General features: G+C 32.6%; 1 protein-coding gene across 1 annotated transcript in view; it reads right to left on the reverse strand.

Annotated features, from left to right (window-relative positions):
• Positions 1 to 25,265, reverse strand: part of ERBB4 (erb-b2 receptor tyrosine kinase 4) — a 1,176,406-nt gene that overhangs the window by 212,376 nt on the left and 938,765 nt on the right. Inside the window, exon 16 of the mRNA XM_059395472.1 lies at positions 3,499 to 3,631. Within this exon, the coding sequence (XP_059251455.1) occupies positions 3,499 to 3,631 (133 nt within the window). The remainder of the gene's footprint in view (positions 1 to 3,498; positions 3,632 to 25,265) is intronic.

Below are 25,265 nucleotides of genomic sequence, written 5' to 3' on the forward strand. Positions count from 1 at the left end.
GGCTCTAAGCTCAGTGTGGTTTCTTTGGGATTCTGCCCCTGCTTGCACTTTCTCTCTCTAAAATACATACATGCATACATACAATCTTTAAAAAAAAAATAAAATTGGTCTTGAGATAATAAAAATGGATTGACGTGAAGGAGGGTATTATCATTGTGAAGAACAGTTTGGACACAGCATCAAGAAGAAGGAAGAAGACATAAAACAGAATGCAATAGGGTTTGGGACAGGTCTGAAGGATGAGATTAGGGTGGGAAATACGAGATCATATCCTTGGCTGGGTGTGGCCAAAAGGGATAAGTTTGGATAATTTTAGATAAATAAAGGAATTAAGCTTTAAACTCAAACAAATAGCTAGTTCTCTCTCTCTCTCTCTCTCTCTCTCTTTTTTCTTTTTTTGAAGACTGTATTTATTTGACAGAGAGATCACAGGTAGGTAGAGAGGGGGAAGCAGGCTCCCCGCTGAGCAGAGAGCCCAATGCAGGGCTCAATCCCAGGACCCTAAGATCATGACTGGAGCTGAAGGCAGAGGCTTAACCCACTGAGCCACCCAGGTGCCCCTCTTAACATAAGGGAAGAATTAAAGGCAGTTCCTACTCAAATGGTCTTAAAAACCATCCCAGTGTTTCTCAGTATCTGTTTACAATGCTAAGTGCACTGTGATCCTGTGTCTTGGTTATTATTTTGCTTCTATGAATGTCGTGGTCTACTTAAGTAGCTGAACAGAATCTTGAATATAGGTAAGTATAGCAATACCAGGAATACGGAGATGATAAAAATTATCAATAAATTTGGGTTCTTGTTTAAAAGTTTAGACAACAAATATACTTCTATCTCATTTTCAAATATATATTTTTAAAAATGCATATTAAAGTCACATAAAAGAAATCTCAGAAAGAATTACAAAATATTTCTAAAACTGGAAAAAGAATCTGTCAGAGAATCTCCTTCTTCCAACTCTGCGGTGCAGAATTTGTTTATTAGATTTTGATACTCACACTATATGTATAAAATCAGGAACTTCAGTGAATTATTTTTTAAAATCACATAACTTATATAAAAATCATATGCAAGATTGGGGACTAGATTTCAGTATTTGGGGCTATATGTATTTAAAATATATGCTTTGTCATATAATATGCCATAATTCCATATTTTGAAAATTTCACAATTCTACCTGCAGGTTTAGTCTTCAACAATTTTCTTAGATCTCACGTAAAAATTTATACAAACACACTTTTCCAGGAATTTGAGAATGATACCTTTAACAGAAGCATTGTTTCATTTTGCAAGCCAGTACGGTGGAAAGAGCATCAAGTTTAAAATTGTAGGTTTGCACACTAGTACTGCCACTTACAGGCTGAGAAAGCAATTTATCCCTCCTAACCCCTTATTTCACACCTGTGAAATAGGTACAGCAATAATTACCACAGAAGATTGTCAAAAGATGAAATGGGATGTAACATAGCTGGAAAACTTGGGAACATTGCCTGCCATATTGTAGGCACTGAATCTGTCACTCTTCAAGGGATAGGATCATGTCCCATTAACGCTTTTTAATTATGGTATCTATCAAAATATCAAGTTTACAGAGCATCTCATAAGTGTATGTTGAAAAATATTTTTTTCTACTTTTATGCATGTAACAGAAGACACAATCTGGAGCAATATGATTTTGGAGAAGGATATTAACTCTAAGTACATTCCAACAATATATCATGCTTTAACAAGTTTTTCACATCTGAGACAGATTTCTAGCTTTCATACTTAAGGATTTGAGTTGATCCTCTTAAGAATTCGTCTTCTGTTTAGATGATAGAAAATCATAGTTATTTATTTTTACTGAGAGAGAGATGGGAATTCTACAATTATCTAATTTAGTGCTAAGCAATAACTTTTTATAAAAAATAGAGTCTGCTTCTAAAACCAATCAGTACGTGTTTATTTAGTAATGAGATGTCAGTTTGAAGGGCATTCCTAGAAAGCACAGTATTAAAAAAGAAGACAAACAAAACAATTATTTTTATAGCAATGGGACTTTCCAGCATGTAGTTAAGGGACAGAATTCTTTTCGTATTTATTCAACCACCTAAATGTCCACCGCTGTTCCAAGCCTTCAGTTCCCCTCCAACTCTAATTCACTTCACTTCTTAGAATTTTCTCCATGACTGCCCCACGCTGGCCATAAGGGAGAATTCTGCCTCCCGCATCCTAGCTAAACTGAAAATATGCACAGCCCATGTGTTGTGCCCAAACTTGTACTCACATGTGCAAGATTGAAAATGATCAAGTTCATCTTTTGTAAACATCTAGCTCAAGTAAAAAATTACTACTATTTTCTTCATGTATATAATTGACTACCTGTCTTATGCTTGAACAACTCTATTGATAAGACAACCCATTCTAATTTTAGACAACTCTAATTCTTAGACATTCTTCCCTGCATATAACTAAAGTAGCTTCCTGAACATTTCATATGATCCTTCTACCTAGTTTCAACTTCTGGAAGAAAAGAGCTAAAATTTAATTCATTATCAGTTTGTAAAATTTATGAATGAATATTCTCATTCCTGTCAGGGTTAAGAGGAAAAGTCAGACTGTCACATTGACAGTGAGCAAAAAACAGATCCAGAGAAGGCTAAGTCTCAGAACAGAATTGCTCTGAGTTGTTCAGCCATGTTCAGACCGCCATAGATGTACATATCAGGAGAAAGAAGGTAAGGTGCAAGTTGAGAAAGATCTGGTAATGCATAGTTTTCTGTAATTGTTTTCCCCCTGTAATCTATACAGTGAAAACTATCACCTTGCATGCTAGAGAACTCAGGGCAGCAATATAAGAGAGATTATAATAATTTGTGGGTAATTTACATATTCACAATAACTAACATGCATTAAATGCTTCCCATAAATTCTGTGGTAAAGTCTGTGTGATTACAATAGGAAGCTTTATCCTGTAAGTTCAGCTTTTTCTACTGGTATAATGGGACCTGTGGCTGCCAATTTAATGACCCTAATTAAAGCATAAATTGCTTGACTATCTGGCTTTACTTTATTTTATTTTTTTTCTGGCTTTATTTATTTTTTTTTTTTCTTTATTTTTGAATCAGAAAAATTCTCTCTTTCTAACATTTTTCTAGTCCACTGTTGAGATATCTTCTACCCAGTTGTTTTCTAGTTCTGCTACTGTAATATCCTAGGACTCTAGTGGGATTCCACCTCCAAAAGAAACAGATAAGTCTTTTCAGTAAGATCTGTCATTCATCAGATCATCTCCTTGACCCCTACAATTTGATCTCCTTCGGGCATGAATCTGCCTTGACTACTTTTACTATATAGTCTGATTTTTCATCAACTCTGTGTAACATACTATGAACTCAGCATCATTCATTGCAGGAAATGGAACTGAGTTCTCACCTGGGTTAAAAAACAGAGTATCATCTAAACCTTCTAAACCTAATGGAAGTCCCTCAACACACAGAGAACAAACAAACACCATACCTCTGTTTCCAGGAATCTTCTTAAGGCTCTTTTCTTTTTGATGCTCTTCCTTCTAACATAAACTGCAAATGTTAGGCCCACGATGACCAGGATGAAGAGCCCACCGATGACTCCTGCTGCAATCAGAGGAGTTCTGCCCACCAGAAGGAAAAAGGAGGAAAAAAAAAAAAAAGTAAGAAGAGAGACAAGACAGAAGGAGAAAAAGAGCAGTTGTGTGATAAATACATTATCCACATATTACAAGTCTTCTCAGAAGAATAACAAACAAAAAATGTATTAGAGCTGTCACAACATTTTGGGGGAAATAAAAACTATTTCCACCTTTTGTTTTGCTTTGCGTTTTACGTAATAAACCATGCACATACAAATAATCTTTGGAGGTGAGCAGCCACAACATGCCATTCAACAACAATAATGACAACGATGACAAAATAACACTTGATAACAGAATGAAGAACACGTGCCAAAATGTGGATATATAAGCATTTTAAATTATTCTTATTTTACTTTTTCTGTAAATAAATGGAAATATATATTAATAATATTGTTGCGGTATATAATATTATTTTCAATATTTTCTCTAAAGTAGGCTTTCTCAACAGTGGCACTATTGACATTTTGGGCTGGATGCTTGTTCACTGCGGGGGACTGTCTTATGCATTTTGGGGTTTTTATCAACATCCTTAGCCTCCCTCCACTGGAAGCCAATAACACCTCATCCTCAGTCATGACCATTTCTCTAGATATTGTCAAATGTCTGCCCAAATCACCCCCAACACCCTACCCCTTGCCTTGAGAACTACTGCTTTCAAGCAAAAATGCATGGTCTGGAGATACATGAACACCACAACTCTGGAGCATGAGGGTACCGGTAAGAGAGATGTGTTGACAAAAGTGCTGTTTCAAACTCTGGCTAGGCAACGGTACTGGGCTAAAGGGCAGGAAAAAGGTTAAGAATTGGGTCAGATAGGTTTTCAGAGTTATAATGACAGGACTAATTATGATTATGAAAAGTGTGCCTAAGCATCATATACCCATAGAAGATGTCTACACATTAAGTATTACATTAAAGGGGGTTAGAAGAGATTCATTAGAGATTTATATATTCTTTTTTTTTTAGGGACTTATATTCTTAAAGTGCTTCTCTAGTACATTGTTAGCTAAGATACAATTTTGAAACTAAATACTTATTGTCTTTTAAGATAAATTTTTTTCCTTGCTTGAAAAGCAATATTTATGGTCTTAATTTCTTGTTCTAGAGTGGAGTAGTATCTATGAGCTTTCTGTGGTCAGAGCCTTGATGTATATTAATTTGATACATCATAGCAAATAGCCCAGAGTAAACACACAGGTGTTACCTAATACATATTTGACCATGAAGCCATGATAGATAGGGAAACTAAGAAAGAACTTCCTGAATGGCCATGCTTTCCATAGTAAGATATTTTATATCTTATATTCCTGTTTGCAGAAGAATCTACTCTGTACAGCTACAATTCTTTTAGAAAAAAAAAAAATTAGTCACTTTTGCAAAATAAACTTGTGCTCAAAGACACATCAGAAATAATGATAGTGGATGATCCTAAATAAAAATTTTAAATTTTAAACAGGTCTTGAAAAAAATCTGTGTCACTTCTATAAATGAAGCTGTCTTTTAAAGATTATGACTGTTATATTGCCATATAAAACTACAGAAAAACCTTAAGAAGTATTTCATCCTAAAGGTTGTTTCCTGACAGCTGAAAGTACTATAGCATACTGGAATGTTGCCATAATTCAAATAGATTTTCCTAAATGGAATTTTATAAAGATATAAAAATCTATGCTGAGAAAATTAAACCGTAGTATGGACACAAACTCATCATTGTGATGTGTGTTGGCGTATGTAAGATCATATTTTTGAACATGGCAGTTAAATATGTATTTCAAAAAATATTTTAAGTTTTCAGTCCAAGGCATAATTTTCAGATTAAGTGCCTAACATATCCCTGAAAAAGCCATTACTACACAAAGGGTTGTATTTTTTTCTTCAATCCAATATTTTTGTTACAAAGGATTTATATATGACTGAGAATAGTGCCCAACACTTTGTTAATTGTAGATTGAACTAAACTCTAAACTTCCTCTGCTCATCTATTTTGCAAAAGAATAAGTGTCATGAATTTATGAAAATACATGTCAATATCACTGTAAATTAACAGAAAATGCTTTATTTTATTTTTGTTTGTTTTCCATTTTAAGAAGAATCATTCCTAAAAGAACAAAAGAAGACCTCTGCCTTCATTCTTTCCATTTATTTTGGATAGCTATCAATTGTCATGTCATTACTATTTAGTTAGGTTATGGCAATGCACATAAAACACCAAAAACCTCAATAGACAGTAATTTCTATGTTTTTCTAGTTAGTATTTACATTCAATATTTTCCCATAGCAGTTCCTTGGTTGATTTACATTTCTTTACCATTTTTCTTCTCTTACCCCTCTGTAGGAGTGATAGAGGTCCAAACAACCCAAAAAAATAAAGAACTAGAGTTTCTACACCTAAAAATTGTACACAAGTATTTTGTTGGACTTTTTAAGCGGTCAAATTCTTCATATTTCAGTAGAACTTATTCTTGAAAAATAAATCATGAGCCACAAGTAACCAGTCAAATTGAGGAGGGGGAATATTCCAAAAGAAAATTTGTATGTTCCCTTTAATAAGTGAATATGAAAAATAAGGTAATGGTTTTGATTAAGAAACTTACTGGTTCTAACAACAAGGTGTGAAATTCAGTCCTGGACTGGACCTTAGTTTAGACAACCATTTGTATAGACATTTTTCAGGTAACTTGAAAAGTGTAATTATGGATTAGGTAGTAGATAAGAAAGAAATGTACTGCCATGGGAACATGAAGGCTGGAAATTTAAAAGATTGGGTTAGAAACAGTTGAATATCAATGGAAGAAAAATCCATATATGCACATGTATGTGCATAAGAATATCTAGAATATACAATAAGACATTAAACAGTACGTGTCTTTGGATAGTATAACTATAGTGCTCTTATTTTGTATTTTTGCTAGCAGACATTTTCTAATTTTATACAATGCATTTATATTTCTTTTGAAATAAAAGTTTGTTAAATTTAAGAGAAACATAGAAAAATAAATCCCTGTCTAAAAATTTAGTTTTATAACAATGGCTTTGTTTTCCTTTTTTCCTTGATTTTTTACTTTGCATTTTTTCAATTAATTCATTTTGCTATCCCCTGTCCACTTTTACAATGCAAGTACTTCTGAAGATATTTTCTATTAGTTGTAGTTTAATGCATCTGAGACATTTACTACTCACTATGTTGTGTATAATTAACACTTTGCTTCATAAAATTAATCTAATCTGAACAGTTCATACTATTTATACATTTCCTACTCTTCGCAATTTTGATGATCCCTAGATATTTGTAGGTGTAGGATAGATGTCCATTTTTTCCTGAGTTAATGCTTCAACTCTTTATGAGGACCCTTTGGATAAAAAGGAGATAGCCACTTGGGTTGCTTTTTAAAAATTGCTGCATATCCTTCCTAGGTATAATGATAGCTATTGACAACTAAGTTATATTTCTGAAACAAAGTGTTTCTTCGTACACGTGAATCAGAGTAACCTCTTAAAAGGCTGGGGTATGACACTGTTTACGAGATCATAAAGTTCAAAGGCTAAGGTATCTGGAACACTGCCATTCCTTATCTGCTATATGAGTACTGTTTGTTTGTTGTCATTTGCCTATATATTAGAAAGGGATGGGTCCCCTAAAATATGAAAGGACATTTCAAGTGCCAATTCCAAGCTTAGATTAAAAGGATGTAATCAACTGATAATTTACCTAATTCTGTGATTTGGAGATACTATAATAAAACAGATATCTTCCCACTATTCATAGAGATTAATATAATAAAGATTCTGCATCACAAATGAACTTGGTTCACTTATTTAAAAACATATAATTTAGGTTTCATAATTTCATTTAGAAGTTCAGAAACAACAGAATATATTATATTTTATTGCCTTGAATACAATGATCTGTCTTAAACAGTTATCTATAAAAGAGTAGTATCTTCCAAACTGTATTACTCATATAATAAGATATATTCTTAACATTTATTGCTGTGTTTGAACCATGCTATTCATCACTGGAGAGTAAAAAATATGAGAGAATATATGAAACCTGATTTTATAAACATCCAGATATTTTCCTTCATTGATCTGTTTCATTCCAGATCAGGTCAGAAAAAAAAGATGTAGCAAAGTCAATATAATTTAAGATTAAACTCAGTGGGTCTAAAATTATTATACCATTTTCCATTAATGTCAAGGGCAGACTATCCTCCTAAAAATATACAGTGGTATTTTCTTTAAAATTGCAAACTTAGTAAAATTGGTATTTTGACTAATGTAGTCATTGCAAAGAATGCTACATCTACAAGATTCTTTCATAGATATATCACTAAATAAGAGGTCTGTAATTTTAAAACACATGTATATTTTTCTTTATTTTTTGAATACAGAATAATTTTCAATACAGATAAGAGAAATTGATGTCCTACAAAACACCAATGGCATAATTTGTAACCAACAGCATGGCTTTAAATTACTGAACTCCATATTTGGAAACTTTTAAATTAAATTAAATAATATGGAGAAGGGTCTCAGGATTCACTGGATTAGTTTTAGAGTGAATTCACTATTTATGGGTACTGAAGGTTAAAGAGGAGTTTTTGTATTGTGTCTTTTTTTTTTTTTTAATTTAAATAGAAAGTAAAACCAAAAACAACAGGCTAGTCAGATAACTTTAACAGGACATTTTTGTATAATAATCTTTAAGTAAAACGGCAAAATATCACCTCTAACATTATTGGTTTTTTTTTTTTTTTTTTTTTTTTTTTGTGTGTGTGTGTGTGTGTGTGTGTGTTTTTACCTTTCAAATTCTGCATGATTTTTTCCTTACAGTGGCATAATGTGCTGGAAAGATGTTTGAGAGTCAGACAATTTGAATTTTGATTGTATGTCTGCCTCTAACTGTTGTGAATGTAGTTCTTCTATCAGATAACTCAGCTTAAATACATATAAATACATTCTTCACTTAAGGTAAAACAAAATAAACACAACAGGGAACTGTCTATTCTTTTTTACATTTCTGAGCTCTGATGACTTTGCCTCTGGATCCTACCAAATAAATCGAATTTAAAAATTAAACAAAATACCTTTATCCATTTGCGAGTCATATGCTTTCCTTTAGCCAGAACAATCTGTATTTGTGTCAGTGCAAATATCAATAGTACTCCACAGACTCTCAAAAGCAGCCTTGGGGCACCTGGGTGGCTCAGTGGGTTGGGCCTCTGCCTTTGGCACAGGTCATGGTCTCAGGGTCCTGGGATCAAGCCCCACATGGGGCTCTCTGCTCAGCGGGGAGCCTTCCTCCCTCTCTCTCTCTCTCTCTGCCTGCTGCTCTGCATACTTGTGATCTCTCTCTGTCAAATAAATAAATAAAATCTTTAAAAAAAAAAAAAAAAGCAGCCTCGTGTGAGCAATGAATCAAATGTTTACCTTAACTTTAGCCCAATTTAGAGAAACTAGGATACCTCAAGCTAACACGTCCTTACATATAACAGCTAACAAGTCTTCATATATAACGCACATCTAAATGTGTGTGCATGTGTACACTGTGCATGTATATACTTATACATATTCGTACAAGAGCCTATTAGTATGAACAGGGTTTACTTGCTAGGAAAGTAAATTAATCATTGCCTGTAATAATTATATATGTAACTTAAATGGATGTTTCATAAATTAGGGTCAGATGTTATGATTCTGTGTAGTCTTATATTTTATTTAAAAAATATACTTGGGTAATAATGGCTATCATCTTGTACCCTGTCTTCCTTCTGAAAATCTTACAGTGGCATTCAGACAAAAGTGTGAATCTGCCATGAACCACAGGTTAAACCTATCATCAGCAATGCACTCCATATTTCCTAATTTGCTCTTGCTATAAGAAAAATAGAGTTCACCAGAAATATGTTGACTCAATTAAAAAAAAAAAATTTGATTCATTATTGAAAGAAAATTCTTAGAATCATTTGCCAACTATGATAAGAAACACGATTTTGGGAATGACATTTTCAATATTTTATTAGTTAGATAAGCAGTTTAAACATAGCAAAAGTTCTGTTCAAATAAGGGGAACATGAAATCTAACTGCCATCAGGTATGGGGCACCTGGCTGGCTCAGTCAGAAGAGGAACAACTTTTGATCTCAGGGGTCATATGTTTGAGCCCTGCATTAGGCACAGAGATTACTTAAATAAAACCTAAATAAAATAAAATAAAATAAGATTAAAAACTACCATAAACTATTCATGAGTTTTATAGTGCATATAGTATCACTAACAATTCTCTTCATTTTCAATAAGAAATAATGTAAGAAAAATGAAAATATTAAAGACATTTTGTTCAGATATAGAAAACATTCCTTTTATAGCGGTAAATTTGAGGCTTATTTGGTCCTATGTATTATCCTTAAATTAAAAAAAAAAATAGTTTGCCTCCCTTTCTGAACACTATATAAAAAACCAATGATGTACTATATGTTCGCTAGCTGAACATAATAATACAAATAAATAGACTAAACTTTTTACTCTAAGAATGGCTGCATATTTTTAATTGAAATTTATTTTTATATATACTGTCTATTTTCACTATAACTATGTAATGTAGATGTTATAACCCACATATAAAATAAAAAGAAACAGACTTAGGAGAAAAATTAAGACATCTAGATAAGGTCAAACGTAATAGTAATGCTAACATTTTACATCTTGGGAACTCAAGTCCATTAATTTTTCAGCTATATTATGTTGTCTCTTTCCAAGTTTGACTTGCTAGAATTGGTTTTTAAGGTAGATTGACAATTCAATATATTTTTCTTCAATATCTTTTTGAAAATAGAGACTAGAAAATGCACATAAATTAATTTAGGGTTCTAATAGACTTTTTGATTTTATATTTAGTTATACCTTACTATTGTAATTCTCATTGGACTATCATTTTATCTGTCTTGCTATGTTCATCACGGTTTTAGTTTAATAAATCCTTTATGTCTTTATGGAAAATTTTAGGTGACCTTATTCTTTAATTAGCTTTATTTTATTTTCTCAATGAGAAAACATTTAAGAGGATTTTTTTGGCTTATAAAAAATACCTTGGATTTCCTTTAAAAAGAAAGCAAAGACAAGCAGTATCTATCATTCTAGTTACAGTGCCTACTCACTGTCTGTTCAGTCTTCCCCAAAGAGGTTCAGATTTGAAACAAGAGACCTTGAAACACTAGGAAACACGGAAATTCCCCAGAAGATGTTTTAAGTGTTATTGCCTAGGGCAAGGAGAACCACATTAATGTGTTGTTTTTTTTTTCCCTCATCTCCTCCTGCAAACTGTGCTTTTGGTAACCCAGAATTACACCTGCTCTATAAATATGACACATCTTTTCTTTTTGAGCAAATATAAGTGATTTGGGTCAGACTCTGGGGTAGACATCAGTTTTCAGTTACAGTTTTTACTTGATGAGACCTAGGGAATTACAGTATATCTCTACCCTTTGGTTAGGATTATGGAGTCTTCTATTACATCCTAAATGTAACAAAAATGTAAGTGCTGAAGCAAATGAATCACAGAATACTCGGCCTCTTTCTTTCTAAGCAAATTTGACTTGTCTTCAAGTGATAAATTTTTCCCAATATTTTAAAAATATGTGAATATTACAGATTATTCAATAAAGCAGTGCTATAGAGTATTTCAGTAGAGATTTTACCATTAAAGCAATATATAAATATTCTCTGGATTCTTTTATCTCTAGGATTAGCCTCTGAGAAAAATTTCTAACGGTTTCATGTAATTTCTTCCTTCTCTGTATTCTCTCTATTTGTAATTTCATGCTTCTCTCTATCTATGGGTTTTGTTTGCTTGTTACAATTTTTCAGGTAATATATATACTTGTAGATTTGATTTTGGGGACAGACATTCATATGCTTAAAGACACCATTCTGAGGATATATATAATCCATTTATGAATTTTTTTCAGCTTTTTTGAAGTAAAATGAAAAATATGGGTTTCTACAAATAGAGTTGAAAGGGAATTAGATTGGAAATAATTTTTTTTCAATAGGTTTTTCTAAGAATATAGCTGAATTTTTGGAACTTAGTATTTTTCATACTTTATACCTATTAGACAATATCAGCAATGTCTGTATTAGTATAGCACTTTTATGATCATCTGTATCAGTGTATATAGAAATGTATTTAATGCCACAAACAGAATATTTTAATTTTTTTAATGTTTAAGAACATTTAATTACAAAATACATTATCTACTAAGTATTCCATTCTATTACCTGTTCATTACATAGATATGGTAATCTGTGGCAATATGTCAAAGGATTAAAAAATTGAGGATAAACCTTTTACAACTTCAGTTGTGATTCCTATCAAAATTGTTTAACATGATAAGGAATTTATTAGTTTTATAATAGAGTAGATAATAGTACATAAATACAACTATAAAAAGGAAAGTGGGGGAGGTTGGTACCATTCTTTGTTCCCATATGTTAAGATTTTTCTTCACCTCAAAATCCTCAGAATTCTAGGCACTATAACTACAGATACCTGTGTTGTTAACAGACATGATATTCTATTGGCAAATTACCTCTTCTTTATCTATCAAAGCACTAGGGGGTACATTTGTGTCAGGTTTATTGAGCACAATTACATAATACAGATTAAAGCAGCCCCATTCTCAGAGGATTCACAAACCAATTTTCTAAGTAATGATTTGACTTGTTCTCTTTGTATACAATTTTGTACATAAAGCATCTTTAAACATTTAATATGCTTTTCAGACACCCCAATTCTTGCATTAGACTAAAAAGTTTTTAAAAACACAAAGAGGAAGTAAGGAAATGTCTTTCTTCAGAAATATCACTCCTTTCAATTTAGACGAAATGTTTTCCACATTTTTTGCCCTGCTGGGCAGCCTTATTTCCTTTTGAGGGGACCTCCAAAGGTTCTCAGAGGAGTAGGCAGCCTGAATCAATTCTTAAGATTTGGATGAAATGAGATAGGGGGAGACTTCGAGAAGTAGGCACAGTCATGGGTAAGATGCCAAGATTTGGAATACCCATGTAAAGTCATTGAAATTTCTTCCACAGCGAAATAATAAAGCTACTTTTACTACATGTTTTATGTGTGTATGTCAAATAATTCTACCAACATAATGGATGTGTGATGAATCTGAGGTAGCTTTTACAACTTGCCTAACGTCAAAAGCATCCTAAGATAATGGTCAGAATTTAAATCTTTGCATGTTTCGCTCCAAAGCTTGTCTATTCTATTCCATTATCATATGAATGCATGAGTATATTACATCAGTGGAAGAAAAATAAACCCATGCTTTTATGGGCCATTTATTTATAACAAAGGAACCAAGTAATAAAATGGGGAAAGGACAGTATTGTCAAAAAATGATGTTGAGAAAACTGCACATCCAGATGCAAAAGAATGAAACTGGACCATTATGTTCTACCACACACACAAAATAACTCAAAATGACTTGAATGTAAGAGACTGGAAACCACAAAACTCCTAGAAAAAAAAAATGTGGTAAACTGCTCCATATAAGTCTTGGCAGTGATATTTTGGATTTGACACCACAAAGAAAGGCAATAAAAGCAAAAATCAACAAGTGGGTCTACTTCAAGCTAAAAAGCTTTTTCACAGCAAAGGAAACTGAAAAAAAATGAAAAGGCAACTTGCTGAATGAGAGATAATATTTGCAAATTATCACTGATAATGAGTTAATACCTAAAATATACGAAGAATTAATACAACTCAATTTTAAAAATCCATTTAAAAAATGAGCAAAGAATCTAAATACACATGTTCCCAAAAAATGATATAGAGGAGACCAACAGGTACATGAGAAGATGTTCAACATCTTTAATCATTAGGGAAATGTCAATTAAAACCACACTGAGATATTATGTCATACCAGTTAGAATGACTATTATCAAAAAGTCACAAAATAACAAATGTTGACAAAAATGTGGAGAAAAGGAAACCCTTTCTCCACTGTTGAGTTCACTGTTGATAGGAATATAAAATGGGGTAGCCATTAAGGAAAATAGTATGAAGGTTCCTCAAAAGATTAAAAATAGAGCTACTGGGGCACCTGGGTGGCTCAGTGGATTAAGCCGCTGCCTTGGGCTCAGGTCATGATCTCAGGGTCCTGGGATCGAGCCCCACATCTGCCTCAGCATCCCTGCTGAGCAGAGAGCCTGGTTCCCCTCTCTCTCTGCCCGACTCTCTGCCTACTTGTGATCTCTCTCTCTGTCAAATAAATAAATAAAACTTTAAAAAAATAGAGCTACTATATGATAAAGCAATTTCACTTCTGGATATTCATTTAAAGACAATGAAAACATTAATTCATAAAGATATATGTACATCCATGTTTACTGCAGCATTCCTTATAATAACCAAGATATGGAAACAATGTAAGTGCCCTTCAATACATGAATAGGTAAAGAAGATGCGATACACACACACACACACACACACACACACACACACACACACACGGAAGAATATTACTCAGCCATCAAAAAGAATGCATTTTGCCATTTATGACAACCCGATAAACCTTGAAAGAATTATGCTAAGTGAACTAAGTCAGATAGAAAAAGACAAATGCCATATGGCATCACTTAGATGTGGAATCTAAAACAAAAACAAACAAATAAAAGAAAACAATAAAAAATGAGCTTATAGATACAGTAAACAGATTCGTAGTTGCCAGTTGTAGAAGATTGGGGGATGTGAAATGGGTAAAGTGTTAGGAATCAAAAGTACAAATTTACAGTTATAAATAAGTTATGGGGATGTAATACACAACATGGTGACTATAGTTAATAATACTGTATTGTATATTTGAAAGTTGTTAAAAGAGTAAATCTTAAAATTTCTCATCCCAAGAAGAAATAATTTAGTAAATATATATGGTAACTGATGCTAACTAGAATTATTGCAGTGATCATTTGGCTATAATATAAATATTGAGTCATATTGTATCTTGGAAGCTAATATAATGCTTTGCCAGTTCTAGCTCAAAATATGTCAAAAGAAATGTTTAGAAATAAACAATTTAGAGGATTTTTCTCCTTTTAAATAAGGGTAATAAACATTATAAAAGGTAGTATTTTAGAATTTCGTGTACTTGAAAAATAAAAAGAGCACACATACAAAATAGGTTAGAAAGATTATTCTGGCAACAGGTTGTAAGATCGACAAGAGGGGAAAAGAAGTTTTCAAGACTAGTTAACTATTTCAAAAGTCCTCTTCAGTGACAATGAGGGGCAGACTGGGGAGGTATACAGGACAAGACAGAAAAGTAGCCCAGCAGTAGAAATGTTAAAAAAGTACAAAGTCAACAGTGAGGAGAGACAAAGGAGTGGTCACTCGGGTGAACGGAAGGCTGATGATGGCATTCATTCACATGGGAAAACCAGGAGAAAGACAATATTTGGCAGGGATAGTGTTGAGTTCTTCTGATCTATGGACTTGAGGTCCTGAAGGATATACAGGTGTATTGTCATCATTTTAATCTACTTTCAACTTTCTGTATCCACTTGTTTCCCCTCTAATTGCAGGACATTTACCTGTGTTGATTTTATTAATATCTCTATCTTTTTAATTAAAGAAAGTTACAGATAACATAATGGCATTTTCTTTGGAGTTTTTCAATACTTTATTTTTTCCCTGGGAATTCTAAACATGCAGAGGACGAAAAGCATGATTCCTGAGAGCTTTTTCCTTTTCATTTCTCTCCCTCTCTCTTTCCTTTTGCTTCCCTGAGAGATTGTTATTTTATATGATTTGATTTCTCTCATTAAGGTGGATTCTGACATTTCAAAGTTTTTGTTCATATATTTTTAATGACCTTTTGAGACCAATCATTTGCAGGCATTACACAGTTTTAAAAAGTTTAATACATTTAAAAATCCTGTTCACACTCTCGTACATGGGCTTTCTTACCTGAGTAACACAGGCTGGAGTCACATGACTTCGTAAGCCTATATGGATGCCCTTGTTACTTTTGAGCCCTGATGACATCCCCTTTTTGGAGAATTTAGAGTGTGGTGTTAAAAATTATAACTTAAAGAGTTCTTCAATGGAAAATATACCAAAACATACCTATTCTGAAAGAGACCATTTCATATTTTTGTGTGGGTGATCTGGTAATTTTCATAGGAACAACCTATGCTCCAGATATAAAGTACTAAGTGCTGATAAATGGCCTCAATTTTATTGCCGTCTCTGTGACATAATTCTTTCCATTTTGCTATTGTATTTACAAGAGTATCTCTCCTTAGCACTCCATGTCTCTTTTCTATATTCCCAGACTAAATGTGATTTCATTATCTATAATTATTCCTCTCGGACTATTTTTTTTTTTTAATTTCCCAGTAAATTTTAAGCCTCCTAATGGTAGGAACCATTATTTCTATTTTTTTATTGCTCTATAACTTAGACTAACATTCTCTAAAAACTTCTCAATAATTATCATTAAATTAATCAAATAGCACATGAGATATTAAGGTGATAGTATATTTAAGGCAGATGCAATTATTCTACTTGAGACTTTTTAGTATTTGGGGACGGTCGTGGAAATATGATTTTTTCATTTATTTTCTAAATAGTCATCTGTAATTGCACATTTCATTTACAGTCTCTTGATTCTTGAACTGATTCCCATTACATTTTTATTCTCTACCTTTCCACTAAATCAGCTCTTGTCAAAGTTACTAATGGTTTCCTTATTGTCAAATCAGAGTCATTTCTTAGACCTAATCTTAAACAATCACTAACATTTCATATGAGTGGTCACGTTCCCTTTCTTAAAACACTTGAATTCCATCACACCACTTTTCTCTAGTCTTTGTTGGTCTGGCCAGTTCTTTTCATTCATTTTTGTTGCTTTGTCCTTCTCTGACCTCTAAACATGGGAGAGTCCCAGGACATAAACAATGGATTTCTTCACTTCTCCACTTACATATTTACTTCCTAGAGATATCATCAATCTCTTTAACTATGTAATGATAAGCAGATTTATATCTGCAGTTGACACCTCTCTTCTGAATTCAGGTACAGCTGACCTTTGAACAACACAGAGGTTAGGGTCACTCACTCCCACTCCCTCTGCACTGTGAAAAACCCACGTTTAGTTTTGACTGCCCCAAAACTTACCTACTAACAGCCTCTTGTTGACCAGAAGCCTTACCAATGACATAAAACAGTCAGTTAACACACATTTTGTGTTACATGTATTATATACTATATCCTTATCCATTTCCCTCCATATTCCACATAATTCAAGCTAACAAAAAGTTTACAAACACATGATCAGATTCTTGCTTGTTATTACAAGCTTGTTATTATGAGCATTTCTTCTTTCCTTAAGTATAATCTATCACTTCAAGGGCAAATATTCATTATTTCTAATATATAACATTTACTTCTAACTTCTAACTTCTATCCCATGGGATACACTGACTTCTGGTTTAATTTGCCTCTTCTAGGAGTTCTAGAATAAAGTTATACTTTTAAGGGTTTTTATTTACAAGAGCAGTGTAAAACTTTCAAATAACTTTAGGGAAGTAAATGGCTATGTGTACATATTAGAGCTTAAAGGTAAAATAATTGTATTTCTATTTTTAAAAGTAAAAATATAAGCTTTTTAAGTGCTGGAGCTGTGTCACAGTCATCTTTATACTTCTTTGGAGGCCAGTTTATTGTCGCTTAAAAAGAAGCACTAAATAAATAACTGTTGTATGAATAAATAACTCAGTGAATGGTGTACTTATATAAATATTTACATATTATTTTATGTTAAGCTAACTCTTAGAAGAACATAAATTTTTAACAGTTTAAGAGCTTCCTACATATTTTTAAACTTAAAAAAATAATTGGAAAATATTTCTAATGAAAAGAAAATAGGAAGAGGTATTTATTTAATGCTCTTCTGAAGCTTAAACATGTTTAATATTTGCTTATTCCTGATTTCAAAGTGTTGGCAGAATAGCATTTTCTCCAAAAAGTGGTAAAGCTAACCCTCAGACCAGTTGTTATTCTTATTTGTCTGTTTTAGCTTAGTTCATCTCTCACCACCCCCCTTACTGAGTCGAAGTCCCTGGTTGATTAACCCAACTGTCATTCTTCACCCCCTGCTCCCTAACATCTTCAAATCTAGTGATTGTTAAAAAGCTAAATAACTTCCCCATTCTCTGTGCACCTTGGTATGAATATATAACAAATTTCTGACCAAGGGAGGAAAGCAAAATTTTGCAAAAGGAATTGCTGAGGTCAAACAGGTACAGGTGATTAAACCTGTCCCTTGGTAGATCCAAGGACCTACCAAAACAAAGATAAGAACATGACCCTGATGTTACTGATCTGTGGAGACAATGGAACACTTCCGGCACTTCTAGACTTCCATATATTAAAGAATAATTCACACAACTGTTTGCTCAAACCACTGATGTCGGGTTTTATTTTACTTGTAACCAGCTAGCCCCTTATTGAAAAGGAACTATGTCTAGATTTTCCATGTTTCCTTTCTTTTCTTGCATTGAACTGTCAAATGCATTATCCCCCAGCATAATCAGATTTTGAAAAAAAAAAAAAAGGATGAAACACATAGCCTTTCCCTTTCCAGAAAACAGTTAAGAACCCTGGGACTTCTATTACGTCTGCTTGGTTATCATAGTCTCTTATTTACTAGGCTGTACCTACATCAGTCTTGAATGAACTTTTTTTGGGGGAGCAGGGGAATGTCCTACACTTTTACAAGTAAAACTAAGTAGAAGCTTGTAAAGCTTCCTCAAAAATGTAGTTTCTGAGATGTGTTATAATGAACAGCACAACATGTTCACTGTCATCTGTTTTCAAGTAATGATAAAGTTCAAAAGTGGTAAGATGTTTTCTTAACTTAAAACCTCAAACAAATATCATATAGGATGGTCAACAAAGAGAAAATGAAGAAAACAGTGTTCTTTATTAGCATTTAATTTGGCAAAACACTAATATCCAATTTCTCTAATTCCTGGGTCCATAGTAGTCTGGAAGTAATCCAAGGGGAAAAATGAGAGGGTGAGGCTGTTTCTGTCTCTCTCTTTGAAAATACTCTACAGAAGACTTGGAGAAAAGACACATCCTCTCTGCAAAAACTTTTGGTCATTGCATCCCACTTTAATGTTTTTAGCATAGGATGGTTTGCTTTTGTGTTCTAAGGGGAGTTTTATTGTGACTGAGTTCACAAAAATGTGTTCTAAAGCATCTAATAACGATGTTTAGCAATATAATGCCTATTTAAACTTATATAAATGCCTAATCTCTAATTAGAATGCATCTTAATTATGGAGAAGTCCATTTTTTTCTAAAGCCATTGCTTAGAAGAGTATAAACTCTTTTTCAGATGTTCTGGATACAGATTTAGAATCACCAGATTTTATATATATATATATATATATATATATATATATACACAAAATCCACACACACATACACATACATATATTTATACACACACACACACATATATGTATACATATGTAAATCTAGGTAAATTTAAGCAATAATGAAATATATAAAAGCAAAGCAATCTTAGACTTTGCCTGAAACCATTTAATTTAAATATAAAAGAAATCATTACCACTGGGGAAAACAAACAAACATATACATCTACATGAACCAGACTGTCTTTCTAGCTAGAATATTAATTTTTTAATCTATTATTTATTTTATATTATTTAATTACGTATACTATTAACAGTAGCTCATATTTTATGTTGTTTATTGCTTTGGACAACTAGAAGAAGATATTTTGATATTTCTTTGTTTTATAAATAATTATTATGGAAATAATCTAAAAGTAGTATGGATTAGACATATTATTCCTTTTACATTTCCTGACTGATGCATTTCTACAAACTTTCATGTTCTACAAACTAAACATCTTTATTTTCCATCTGGAATATTACCAAGGCAAATGTCTTACCTTTACTTATAATCATGCCATCCAAGTTCATGCAAAATTTCAGGTTTTCTTAGGTCAAGAAGAGAGAACAAGAGATAGTAGTAAATAGTCCCTAACTTCACTCTCTGACACTGAGCTGGTTGTTGGAGAACACTATTACCTCTTCTTGAGAGCATCTTGGGATCATTAAGTATATTAGTACTTTAGATACTGGCAAAACAATAAAAAACAAACAAAACAATCTAAGGAACACAACTATAATTTTAAGATTGTATGTAACAGGCACCAATTTGTAAAATCCATGCCAGTTGTTCGTTATTGTCAAGTAATGACAGTAAGTAAAGTACAGCAAGAACAAAAGAGAGGGAAAGAGAAAGTGAGAGAGACAGAAAAAAGGGAGAAACCCTTTGAACAAACATAGTCTTAGTATTTTATAAAAAAAGGTTTATGCATTACTATGACTTACTAAGTTATTATTAGTTTTATTTACTAATTATTTCAAAACTATATAGGATCAATGTCATGCTACTGAATTGTTGAAATATTAAAGATCTATATATGTATATCTGTCCATCTTGGATTACTTAAAACCAATTAGGAAATCAACAAACTTTGAAAGAAGGTTAAAGTTCCTTATCTGTCAAGTCCTCTCTATAACATGATTGATGGCACCATAGAGAAAACAATAAACTTATTAGAAGATATTTCTAAATCATGCAGTCCTTGGCAACTTTTGGTCAAAGATTTTCAACCATACTTTAATGGAACACATCTGATTTTGGATAAATATAAAAATGATTTGCTATAACATTACATATGTATATATTATAAATACATGGAAACAAAATGAGACTGTAACACAAATATTTCCCAACTTAAATGTTTAGTTCTGTAATTTTAATGTGTTGCCTATTTTGACTTTTTTGAACCATGATTAGCTAATTTGAATGATAAAATTGAATATTCCCATGTATTTTAGTTGATACCTACCTAAATACACTTTTTATAATGCCACACACACACACACACACACACACACACACACACACACACATGTTATTTCCTAATTTATAAAAGCACAAAATTAGGAACAGCCTATTTTTAAATACAGGCTCGGTGGCAAATCAATGCTAGGGAAAATAATGCAACCATAAAAAGAAGGAGTTACAGCTCTTGATCTGGAAAGCTGCCCATACTGTTTCATTGTGAGTCATATAACCTGCTGAGCATAACTGTGAACAAACAAAACCTTTAATATTGTATATATGTGTTAGTACATGGATAAAGGTGTGAAAGGATAAACATACACAGATACACACACATACGTCTATATTTAATACATTGAGAATGTGTTTTATAATTTTAAATTGCATTTTAAAATGTATTGAAGACAATAATTAATCTTAAAGAAAAACAAGAAGGGAAAAAAAGAAATTCCTAAATTGATTCTAGTGAGTTTTAACCAAGAAGATGATGAATTCTACCTTTACTTGCTTTAGATTTAAAAGAGAGGCATATAAAACAAATGGGTAACAGAAGAATCATTGCTTGAGGATAAATTTAGACACATCAGTATAATCAAACCCAAAGATATTTTATGTAAGGGACTATTCATCATCATTCCTTACTTAAGAACATTTAAAAAAATGAAATAGGAAAAATATTTCATATGATTTCCTGATATATTAATGTTCTGTACCTGCACAATTGCACGCACACACACAAATTGATGATGTTTGTAGTAATGATGCAATTTGGAGTAATTGTTATATATCAGCATATTGCAATTATCACTACAGATATTGAAATCTGTTAATTTCTCAGAACACATACAGGATGCTGTTAGATTCTGATTAAATATTTAACAGTCTTCTAATTTAATGAGTCCAGAGTCTCTGATAGCAAACCACAACCTGTTATTTCCCATGCAAAAAAATAAAATAGGGTGACCTTCAGTTGAATACATGTAAAGCAACCCATTGCAAATTATTGATGATTTAAGAATTAGTAACAGAATATTTTAAATACAAAATATTAGCACAGTTTATATTTGAATTTAGTATTTCAAACCGTCACTCTTTCACACATACACACACGGCAAAACATAGCCTCCTCTTTCTTGGCAAGATGACTTTACAAGTTCAGAAAGAATATAGAACATTAAAACAGAAACTCCCACAGCCTTGTTCTACCTATCTGCATCTTCTTTCTCTGTCTTCTATTTATTCTCTCCTAATAAAACAGTGGCAAGGGTTTTGATCGCCACGTAATCTTTTCACATTTCCTTTGTCCCTAATTCTAGCTTTTTCAGGAGAGTGCTATGATTGATGATTTCTCTCTCCTGTGTCTCTAACCTTTCACTCTTTACAGAGTCTTCCAAACCAGACTCAGATTTCATCCATCTTCAAGTACGTTTCTCTTGATAATATTCCCTCTCCAACTGTTTCCCTCTCTCCTTTCCTTCACATGTAAACTTCCCAAAAGATATAAACACTTGACTCTGTATTTCCATAATATTATTCACTTTGGTTCTATGCCTATATATGGAGAGGCTTCTATATCTGTACATTAAATTTCCCATTTAGCATCATTTGGACCTGTCAAAATCACCCCAAATTTAATACACCCTCAAATAAGTTCACATTGAGTTTATTACCCTTTTACTGTGCCACATCTCGATTACTGTTATCAACATTCATTCTACTTTGCAAGCCCGAATAATTAGTAAGTTTCTTCTCTTAATTACTTCATACGCAATTAATTGCTAAGCCCAGTTAATTAATTTTAAATTCTAAGTATTTGTTGAATCTTCCCACTTCTCCCCATTATCCAAGTTTATCAAACTTTCTGGCTTCCCAGTTCTGTGATTATTCACTTCCAACAGTCTCAGCCACCCATTCCCATTCATTCTACTATCTATCTATCTATCTATCTATCTATCTATCTATCTATCTATATATATCACTTCCAGAGTCTTTATTTCAAGTTCTCTAGTTTTCAGTTTCCCTACAATGGTATCCCTAATTCAACAGTGCATGATGGCACTGGGATATACAGCCATTGACCTTACCATGTTTTCATTGTACATGAGTCTCCCTTATAAACCAATTTTTCTTATTATTCAACTTAGTTTTTATGACCCTTTGCTGTTATCATTTCTTCCACATAGCCTTAACCCAATGGTCTCTAGCTTCTGTCGTAAGTGCTCACCTGGCAAAACTTCAGTCCTGGGTAAACCCATATTTCCAAGTACCCATGGACAATCATAGCATAGCTGAATTAAGCATAACACCACCAACTGGAATCATTCTAATTTATAACTAGAAATCTTCAGGGGACCTTCAGCACTGCTAGCATTACTGTACGTCTAGGATGATGTATTTCTACTTTTGATAGACTATTAAATCTTCTCTTTCCTAAAATTCCCAATATTACCTCCCATACTCTAGGCTAAGATGAGGACATCATCTTTTTGTTCCTTTAAAATGAGGATAACCTATGAATTGCCTAATCTTCTCACCATCAAATCCACTATCTACCTGCATATTTCCCTATATATTCTAAATCCTTTCCAGTTATGGATGTACAATCTCTGCTTCTTTCTGTGATCAACTTTTTCACTTCAGTGCTGGATTCCATCAATAAAGAAATATTTTGCCTGCAGTTGTTCATTATATTCTGAAATATAACTTTCTTCTTTATTCTGAATCATTCCTACCACTTTGTAAATATGTTACAATTTTTCCCACTTAAGTAAAACAAAAAATCACACTTTCTCTTGATTTCATTTTCAACCTTTATAGCATCTCATTCCCCTCTGTCCATTTGGCTTCCAGCATGCCTTTTTTTTTTTTTTTTTTTGGCTTTTCTTCTATCCCTAATCCCTCTCTGCCTCAGTCTCCTTTGTTATGTATTTTCTCTTCTCTTTTGCTCTTTAAATAATGGAGTATCCTTAGGCTCATTGCTTAGTTTTCTTATATGATTAGTATGGAAGGATAAACATACACATATCTCAGTATATGTGTATACTTTGTGGAATTTCAACCGATGTTATGGATTCAAATATGACTGATGATTCTGACCCCACTCTTGAACTGCAGAGTATTGTAATTATATGCGCAGGCGAAATTCTCACTCAAATATCAAATAAACATCTCAAGCTTATTATAACCCCAACATAATCTTTCATTTTCCTCATAAAGTGTTTTTCCACTTCCTTCTGAGTCTTCATTTTAATTTATGACATCACTTTTCACCCAGTTACTCAAGTCAAAAACCCAAGGGTCATTGTTTATATTTTTCTTTTCCTTACCACAACCATACACTCCAATCCATTTACAATTTTCTTCATAGTAAATATATAATTATAAACTATTTTTTTCTCTTCTCTACTGTAAATTTCACGATATTAGGGATTATGTTAATTTTCTCTCCATTCTCTCCTTAACATACAGTATATATTAAATTATTAACTGTAAGTTAATAAATGTAGTTATTTACTGTAAGTTATTAACATACAGTAAATACAATGAATGTTTATTGGCTGGTTACTGTTGAGTAGCATATAGGTAAGAGAGGGGTTTCTTCTTTGTTTTATCCTTTCAAAAAACAAGTAAATATAATATGTTTGATTGTATCAACAGTGGGAAAAATTTTAGCAGAAATCATTTTCCACCTTGTTAAACAGAACCAAGTGATACACAATCTAGGATTCATACTTTATCATCTGATCTCATTGCTACTCCCAATCAACCTTCCCCCATCCCATACATCCTATGTATGAACTAGGGAGGAATATCTAAAAGTAAAGCCTGATAAAGCCCACCACTCTATTATCTGTTATTTTATTGCTGAGTGTCAATAAAATTTTGATTCTTATTTCCACCTTTAGTAGGTGAGTCTGGGGACAACAGCATTATGGAATTAGTGTCAGGTCTGATGGAAGTAGTTCTCATATGGAACCACAGTAGTTTTAACAAATCTCTCCAGAATTACAAGTTACTGTCACTTTAGAAAATATTTCTAAAAACTGAGCCTATATTTATTCATAAATTTCTTAGATTGGTCAGTGCTCTATTAAAATATATATTGACATTATGTTACCATTACACAGGCTTATATCCTTAGGTCCTGGGAAGCACTGCACTATCACGACCAAGCAATGCCAGATGTATTAAACTAAAATATGCTCTGTGAGGAAAAGCAATATAAAATCCTATACATTGGATGAAGGCCTAATAGGTAAAAGTTGGGACTAAAAGAAAGATAATGAGTAAAATTGTTTAAGTAGGCTATAAGATACTCAATCATCCTCATCGTAGGAATAGCTGTTAACTGTTCTTCCATTTGGGAACCAGCCTAGTAGAAAGAAAGAAATGTGGTTCTAAGAATCAATCAGACACACTGAAGCTCAAATTTTTGACCTGACATTACTAACTAAGTGATCTTTGGTAAATTGCTTAATTACTCTGAACCTGTTTCTTCATTTGTAAAATGATAATGGTAATAATTATTTTTATATGCTTATCATGAAAATAGATGTGATAATGTAGCGCACCTAATAGATACATATTAGGATTTTTTTCTTAAAAAAAAAAAAGAATGGCAAAAAGAAGCTCTAAATCTGAGAAGATTTTAGAAAAA

Source organism: Mustela nigripes, chromosome 3 (assembly GCF_022355385.1).
Source record: "Mustela nigripes isolate SB6536 chromosome 3, MUSNIG.SB6536, whole genome shotgun sequence".
Taxonomy (NCBI): domain Eukaryota; kingdom Metazoa; phylum Chordata; class Mammalia; order Carnivora; family Mustelidae; genus Mustela; species Mustela nigripes.